Source organism: Protopterus annectens, chromosome 3.part0 (assembly GCF_019279795.1).
Source record: "Protopterus annectens isolate FY-2018-M chromosome 3.part0, PAN1.0, whole genome shotgun sequence".
Lineage (NCBI taxonomy): Eukaryota > Metazoa > Chordata > Ceratodontiformes > Protopteridae > Protopterus > Protopterus annectens.
The window spans coordinates 1,131,019,213-1,131,028,363 of NC_056731.1; the positions used below are offsets into that span (position 1 = coordinate 1,131,019,213).

General features: G+C 39.5%; 1 protein-coding gene across 1 annotated transcript in view; it reads left to right on the forward strand.

Moving 5' to 3' along the window:
- Window positions 1-585, forward strand: part of TMEM241 (transmembrane protein 241) — a 453,749-nt gene extending 453,164 nt beyond the window's left edge. The window contains exon 8 of the mRNA XM_044065763.1: window positions 532-585. Within this exon, the coding sequence (XP_043921698.1) occupies window positions 532-585 (54 nt within the window). The remainder of the gene's footprint in view (window positions 1-531) is intronic.
- The last annotated feature ends 8,566 nt before the right edge of the window (window positions 586-9,151 follow it).

The window sequence follows — 9,151 nt, forward strand, 5'->3', positions numbered from 1 at the left end:
TTAATATGTCTGATTTTATTACTATGTGTGTGTGCGTACTTAACTGAACCAATTTTATTAAAATTGTATCAGGAGTAGCATCATGTCCTTGCTGGTTTTAAGTGGGATCTGATAATACTGGCAATCCATTCCCAGCATCAGCACACTTTTACCTTAGAGATGCTACATTAAAGAAAATAATATAACTGGCATCATAGCCGCTTCTAGGCAACATTGAACTTCAGAGTTTTCAGGGTCTGTGTTCATTTTTGCTGCTAAAGTTAGCATATTATTTTTGTTAAATGATTGCTTTAACCAGCAGTCAAGTGATTGATTGGCAGGAATGGTTATGATAAACTGACAAACTCTAAAAGACAGTAATGCTGTCACTCTTTTAGACATAAATCTAAGCTATGAATGTGTGAGCTAGAGTCTGAAGTCCTGAACAGATCTAATAGCTACTCATTGACTAGTGTTGCTTCCTCACAGCACCTCAGCTGCAGAGTCCAGAGTTCATTTCTGATTCCTGGCTGGTATTTGTTTTCCCCATAGAAACGCAGGTTTTCATTAGGGAATGTAGATTTTTCCTGGTTAACCAAACCTTGATCATGGATCATCTACTCTAAAACTTTTCTATGCATACTGCATTTCATCCTTGCTCCTGTGGCTTAGGTCACAGCTTAAAAGTTTTGCAAGAATCATTTCACATACCTGGTTATTAAAATGAAATGTGAGAGTACATGATTGATTATTGTGCGTGGTTCATTTTGCATTAGGTATGCTTCATCATTTCCCAAGGATAACCCTGAATTTCTCAGTACTGGTTTTGATCCGTCTCTTCTGGCAGTAATGTTTGTACACTGTTTATACCACCATACTTTATTAACAGTAAGCATTATGAAGCCTTTCTTCAATTGTCTACTCCCCCAGGATTGAATTCTTCCCTTTTAGGGGAATGCACTCTCAGTGGTGGTTCATATGTTCACATCACATGCTAGGTCTTTGAGACTCTGTCTTGTACTAAGATGGTGTCCACAACTGCAAGAAGTTGACAGCATTCAGATGATGCCATTTAAGAAACACCCTTTTTCTTCTTAGCCTGAGTGGCTTAAAGATGCAGCTTTATCATGATGTACATCCATCTCTTCTGTCATGTCAGTTGTATTGGTACCCATCAGGCAATAGGATTCTTATAGCACTGATAATGTCCAGTCTGGCCCACTGTTAATGAAAAATGCCAGAATGACACTTTCTAGTTGGCTTTGTGGCAGAAAGGGGTAAATTCCTAACTATAGTCTGACAAACCTGAGACTGGTTATTGACTCATACTGAGGAGACAGCCAGTGTTCCTTTTGAAATACTTGATGCTGGAGTTGTGAAACTTGAGTTGAGTGACTGTGTGTATGAATACTTACTAATTCTGAGTTTGTGCCTTAAAATATTTCCCCTACTCTGAGGTATACTGATCTACGAGTTAGTTAAAAAAATGCGTGTGTGTGTGTGTGTGTGTGTGTGTGTGTGTGTGTGTGTGTGTGTGTGTGTGTGTGTGCGCACGAGAAGCACTTCAGTCTGTTGAAAAACAAAACTGCATTGCTTTTATGTTGCACATTGTTTTTTGTTAAATGTAGGATATACCAAAGTGTGGAATGTCAAAGTGTTACTGTTATGTAGTTAAGGTCTGTGGGTCTGTGTTTTAATGCAAGAGCTTTCAGATATACTGAAAGATTTGGAACTAGTGTGTGTGTGTGTGTGTGTGTGTGTGTGTGTGTGTGTGTGTGATTAAATTTGAGTGCTATGTTGTGTACCAAGAAAGTGGTACCCATCAGAGAGTAGAATAGCCCTCTTCAGAGGCATATTTGGAAAGTAGACTAACAGCTGCCATGAGCATTGGAGGTGACGAGCTTATGACCAACTCATTAAATTCAGGCAAGAACTAAAGGTCACTTTCCAATAAAACGTGAACTTAAAAGTTAGTTGCTTATGAATATAAAGAGGAGAATGTGGACAGCCCTCCCCACCACACACATACACACAGCACCTTGAACAACCACATTCTCTTTCAGAAATAAAACAGCTTGGAGATATTTCTTCTGGTACTGAAGCTTTTATACCAGTCCTGGTTAATATTTTGCACTAATACTTTTTTCCCAACATTCCCATGCTGTTACTCCTGCAAGCCTCTACCCTTCTCCTAATTTACTGCCACCTCTCTTCTGCCTCCTATTTTTCCTAACTCTTTGCCTCTCTCCCCATATGTACTTTTCTCTTAACTATTTCTCACTACTGTTTTGCAAACACTATTTCTTAAACTATACATTTATCCTCTCCAGCTATTGCCCTACCCATCTCTTAATTACTACTATTGGTTTAATTTCCTATACTCTCTTGAATTAATTCACTTGGGCTGCAGTCAGTTTTTGTACCTATATTCTACTTGGGTTTACATTCATATGGTCAAGCTCACATTGCTCGACCATACATTTTACCAACTTTTTCTCCGCGAATCCCGTAATGCCGAATGGTCAGAATGTCGTAAAAACACTGCAGTCAACTGCTGTGCACCCTAAAATAAGTTTTAACGTGGGTCAAAAAGGGGACGGGATTTTGTGATTCGCAACACATTTTTGAGATGTTGCTGCACTCCTTTTAGCCATACCCGCTCATCCATCTACTGGTCGATCATATGCATGTACACCTTCTACTTGTTATGTATATGTTCTGTCCCAGTCTGTGCTATTTTAGTGTCATTTTTTATCATTGTTAGATTTCATCCAAGTACCTTGTCAGTGATTGTATTTATTTACTGCCATTATCATGTAAAATTGTATTTTGTGTATGGAGCTTTTCTTCCCAGTCCTGTGATTGTATTTATTTACTGCCATTATCATGTAAAATTGTATTTTGTGTATGGAGCTTTTCTTCCCAGTCCTCTGCTGAAAATGGGATCTATGTCCAGTTGGACTTTCCCAGTAAATACATATGAAATAAATAAATAAAAATTTTGAACAACAGTGAAGTGAACTTATTACATTGCTATGAATGTGAAAGGGGAGTGGGGTGTCTGGCAGCCCTGGAAAACTTTTATCTGGTGCGTGATTCTAATATCTGTAGCATAAGCCCAAATGGTTACTGAAAATGGAGGACCTCTTCTTATCAGTTCGTGTGTTTATTCCTGAATATTTCACTTTAGCTGGATTTGTGATATTAATTCAGGTTTCTAGGGTTTTGTTTGCAATCTATAAGTAGGGAATTGGAAGTATTTATTCTTTCAAATGAAAGCATTTTGCTGTTTGGGCAACTTCAAAGGGTACCAAACTTCTTCCTTTTGAGCTAGCAATATTAGAACTTCACTTTTTCCACTATTGTGGTTTATCTGTCTGTTTTCAGCCTTTCTTGAGCCAGCAGTAAGCAAGCCATTGGCTTAGCTGAATTTGGTTCAAGTTCATTTAGATGCTTAGGTCTTAAGCATTGATACAGTAAAAATAATGGTAGTGTAAAAATAACAAGAAAGACATAATGTGCACTTCATAGGTGAGCCTGTTTAAATGTGTCTAAAGATTGTTGAAATCTGTGAGAATCTGGGACTTCCTTAACTAACAAGGTAAGAAGTTCCAGACACACAGATTTGAAAACTGGAAAAAAAAAATTTCCTCTGAAGAAATGAACTAAGGCCTTGGAATCTCCAAGAGTGCAGGGACAATGAGTTCAAGACACAAGCAAGTCAGTACCAGGCCAGTATCTCTTTAAGGGAAGGTGACACAGGTCATGCAGGGCTAAATAAACCAAGATCAAAATCTATTAGATGATCCATATCCTAAATGGTAGAAGTGCTGACTGTACAGAACTGGTGTAAGATTTAGGTCAAGACTTTGGTTTTATTCTGAAATCACCAGTGCATTCTGGTGTTGAGCCATAAAGCTTTGCTACATTGATTTGCCGTGGATAGTAATTTTTCTGCTGGCCATAATAGCATACAAAATTTCTAAGCTCCAGGCTGTTTGGTCTGAGTAGCCCATTTCACTTTTCTGTTTAAACACAATGACTGTGTGTATATGTCCAGAAGTCCTCCCTCAATTCTTTTTGGAATTTATTCTGAGTCATGGTGCTTAATTGCAACTTTACTTCCCAGGTAAAGGAGAGAATAAGCTCTCTCAATTACTATTGATGTTAGAAAAGCACTTAAGCACTGCACCTGTTTTTCATTATAGAGTTTTCTGCCATTTGCTCAGAGCAGAGCTGGTGAGCCTGTTATAAAGCAGGCCACTTGTCTGATTGTCCCATCCTATTAAAAGTTTGGTTCTCAAAGAGTGCATCCCTTCTCAGTATAGTCAATCCTCCATTGACAGTGGGGATGTAAGTACTACTGCTTATTTTATGGAATTTCAGAACATAAAATATGTACTATAGCTACTTGGTCAAAACTTTACCAAGCATTGTAGCTTGTACAATAATTTCAGGTTCAGGACTGGCTTTGCCAGAGCAGTCCTGAATGTTTTGGGCTGGATTGTCTACCTATTCTTAGTGTATCTGTTTTGAGAACTGTTCTAAGTTAAGTATCTTTTGGTTAAAAGTGTGCAGAGGTGCTAGGTTGCTTATAGTTGGTTTATAGCCAATAGCTTATCATAACTCAAAATCTTTTAGGACGTCTCAGCCAGCAGATTCTGATGTTCACCCAGGACAAATGCTGTGATGATACATTGCTTCTTCATCAAAGTTATTTAGGCATGTAATAAAAGAACCAAAGGAGGATGGATTGAAGCCATCTCATGCCTCTGTGATGCTGTTGATGGCAGTTTATAGGATGCTGGTTACTCTGCTTAAAATTATTTGTTATTAGTAAACTGGACTTCATCTGGTGACACATATTCTAAATGAAAATCATGACTTGTCGGCTATGCTGCCTTCAGATATCTGGAGTTACACAAGACATCTGAGACATAACTGTTGTGGAAAGAGCAGAAATTGATCCTGATTCATGTCATCTTCATCACTAATGAAATTATCTGGATGTAGCCATGCAACTGCTTAAGATTTCTCTCCCAGTCTCTGTTTTTTGACTCTGCTCTTCTTGTATCTACTGACCTTGGATTCTCATATGTCATAGATTTCCATGACATCGGTATTCTTCTGGATTTTTGGATATACCTTGCTTATTTGCAAGCTAGAGCAAGATTTACATGCTGCCTCTGTCCATTAGAGACATAGGTGCAAGACCCAGGGTGTATTTCTGATTTCCCATCCATTGGGTCTCTCTTGAATAGAGTTAGAGATTGGATCTCTCTTGAACAGAGTTAGAGAAGAGTTCTGCTTCTCATTGATGGGAAGCCTGTTCCCAGAGAAGGGGAGTCATCTGAGACACGTACCTGTCGCTCCAGTGTGTCCTATTTATGTCTCAAGCAAAGTTTAAATCCCTAGATTAAGTAATTCTGATATTTTTTTGTGGTCATGCAAAAGGTCCATCAGACTGAGATCCAAGGATGCCTTGTATGCCAGGCATAGATTGCCTCTCAACAGTCTGTAGGAAACCGAGTATAGAGACAGGGCTTTGAAGTGATCTGCATAGGACGTGCTGTTTATGCTCTGTGTTCCTTTTGTGAGGAAGCTCTCTGGCCATTCAGTTTGTTGCATTTGCTGTTCACGTAGATGCCAAAAGGGTGTTATACTTGGTGATGAGCCTGATAAGGGGCAAATACAGTGTAACAATGATTTCCTTGGACTTTACTCTCAAGCCCTTACTTAAAAGTTGAGCAACAAGGAATGATTTCTATATTACCTTAGGCACATGTTGGTCAAAAACCAGGTTAGTATCTCCAGACATATCCAAATCCCTGATTTCTAGTTGTAGTCTTAGAGGTGTGTTATCGATGAGGTAATTTCCTGGGCTGACTGACTTCCCAAATCATACTATTATGCATTTTTTGGCATTGAGTTTTAAGCCATGGCTTTGGTACGGGTCATTTCTCTGTGTTAGTACTTCCTATAGGATATTAGTGTCTTGGGGAATTCCATGACTGCTGTTCCTAGTTTGCAATAATCTCCAAACTTGGTTAGCCAGAGGCTCTTGACATTGGTTTTGACTTCCTAGAAGTAGATGCCAAAAAGGAGCAGACCAAGCACAGAGCCCTGAGGGATTCTGCTAGTGACTGGCCCCTTTGTGGAAGTGGTCTCCACTGCACTAACTTCATGAGTCCTGTCTAAGAGCCAGGTAGTTAACCAATGCATAACACAGGGGTTTATTCTTGTATCCATGAATTTGTTTACAATACTTGAGTGGTTTATTATACCATATGTCTTAGCTAGGTCAAGGTAGGCAGTATGCACTATTTTGCTGTGGTGACCTTCTCAAAGAAGTCCATCAGGTTGAGTGGACATGAGCTACCTTTGACAAAACCAAACTGTGTTGGATCCAGTGTTTGAAAGTTTTCTCTATACTTATTAATCATTTCCATTATATGCAAAGCCAATGAAAGAATTATGAGACTAGTCAGGCTTATTGGTCTGTAGTTCCTGAGTGTCATTGATGGCCTGCCCTTGTGCAGAAGGATGACAGTTGTAGTTCTCCAGTTACCTGCACAAAGCCTGTCTTGAGGCTGTGGTTAAGCAGTGACTCCAGTGGCCCCAGTAGGTCATGTTTCAGACTTTTTAGAAGGCATCCGGGGATATTATTGGGGCCCATTGATATAGTGCTTTGGTCTAGAGCGCATCTAGGACCTGCTCCTTAAGTGATAGGAGGGATTTTGTTTGTTGGTATTTCCTTGGGGGGGGGGGGGGGCAGCTGGGAGAGAGAGAGGTGGTAAAATTGGAAATTAATTTATAGGCCAGCAGATTTGCTATATTTTCTGGCTCTCTGTAGCTGACTCCATTAACAATCAATTTGGCAGACTGCTGTATGCTGCCTTTGAGGTTTTTGGACATAGCTAAAGAAAGCCTTGTGGTTGCCCTGTGCCTGGGAGAGACTATATCATATTTGGCTTTAGTAGACTTAATTTACCCTCACAGATGTTTGTTTAGCTTGATGGGAGTGCTTTTATCATGCCAGTCGTAGCACTTTCTAATCCTGTCTTTGACCTTTTTCTTTTGTTGTACAACCTGTTTGTTTAGATTCAACCAGGGTGGTTTGTTTTTGAGTTAGGTTTATTTCTGATAGGCACAGATGTCTCTATGCATTTACTGACATGATTGTACAGAGTTTCTGAGAACATTTCTGCATGGGCATCTGTGTTCTTAGAGTTGGGGGGGGCCTTGGTTTTTGACATGTTAGGCTTAGAATAGTTCCTAAATCTTACAAGGTTAGCCAAGGTCATAGATTTTATGTTTTATTACAAAGGAGACAGCTTTGTAGTCTGACCTTAACAGTCAGGGCATTACAGTAGGGTGGTACTGCATTCTTTCATATTTGTGAGTACCAGATCAAATAAGTTTGCACCCCTAGTGGGTAAATAGGCTATTCATATTGTTTGTGTTTACAAGGTCCTGGAATTTCTGGATGTGTAAGTTTGGGGTCATGTAAGTATCCTAGTTTATAGTCGGGTAGTTGAAGTCGCTCATGAATATGGTGATGGGTTGACTGGTGAGGGCCAAATAAGAATTATGGAGTTTATTGGGTCATAGACGTGATCTGTAGTTTGCAAGGATATGATATGGGACTCTGCCTATGGAAAGCATGTCATCCTGTTTGATTAGTCTTGAGGTGAGTTTGTTTTGATGCATATTGCAACATCTCCTCCGTTGATCCCTGCCTGTGCAGTAGCTGCTCTGAATTTATGAAAGGCATTGTAGCCCTGTACTCTCAAGGTACTATCCATGGCTTTAAACCATGTCTTAATAATTGCACAGATCTCAACATTCTCCAGGGTGAGGAGAGCCTGGAGGGAGTGGATTTTCTTGCTTAGGCTCCTGGTATTGAGCAGTAACACCTTTAAATTTTCTTGGATTGTTTTTTTCTTTTTTTGGAAGCTTTGTCAGTTTGGTATTGCCTAAATGAAAGACCCTGTGGGGGAGGACAATGTTTTGGCCAATATTGAAAAGCCTGGAGGAAACAGATGTTGACAAACTTTGGCAAAGCAAAGTGGACTGTTGACCATATCCTCCCATACTGATAAATATACCCACTTGGAATGAGACCAGAAATTATACCGGTTATTGAACTCAAATAATCTTTTGTTCATATTGTGGCATCAGCCTTGATGAGCGTAGAGTGCTGCTCAGTGCTAGGTACATCAGCCTGGAAGACGTAGTCTGTAAGCTCCATAATGTCTCTCTTCATATAGTCCAGGGAGGTGCCATTCAGGTCATTTACACCCACGTGGAGTATGACTGAGTCATAGTGGTATTTGTAGTTTAACAGCTTGAGTGATTTGGTGAATTTTCCTGGCCCCTGATAAACAACTGACTGTGATTTTTTTTTTATTCAGCCTGGTGAGTGTGACATCTGTATGTCTCACAATGGAGTCTGTGATGATTAAAATATTGGGTAATAAGCTAGTTTCCCTTATGGGCTTTGTAGTTTAGGCTTCAAAGGCTGTGGCCGTACATATTTTGTTGGGTGTTATTTTAGTGGAGTGTTTTGGAGTTGCAGAGTATTTTTTATAGGACGAATGTCTAGGAGGTCTTTGGGGTTTAGGGAGGTTGCTTTTAAGTGTCTCAGCATATGTTGGTCTATGTTTTAGGTCAGTATTATATGTGGTGCAAGTAATGCTTATATTATCGACAACCTGATTATTATTTTGAGTGCAAATGTATGGGAGTCTTGCCTCCAGTAACATTGTGTAATTATGGCTCTTACATACTGTATCCACTTCTCTAAAGATTGTCAGTGAACATGAAACAATACATTGTCTCAGGATGTCCAAATCTGCCAAGCTGGCAGCTGAGAAATTGAGAAAGAGCCCCTTCATGGTCTTGGGTCATTTTTAGATGAACTACGAAGGGGTGGTACAGCAAGCTAACTCGTGCTGTATTAGGGTAGAAACTACTGCTAGGCTATGTATGATTTAATTTGTGAGGCAGTACTCCTTTGCATTCAAACAAGTTACTTTTTTCTCAACAGAGTACTAGGTAAAGTTAAAGGGAAAGTTTTTTAGAGAAACTTTTGTTTGTCTCTGTACAAGACACTGCTAAACTTCACTATGGAACATGCAGCAGAGTTTATAGCTTGAAAGAATAGTAACTA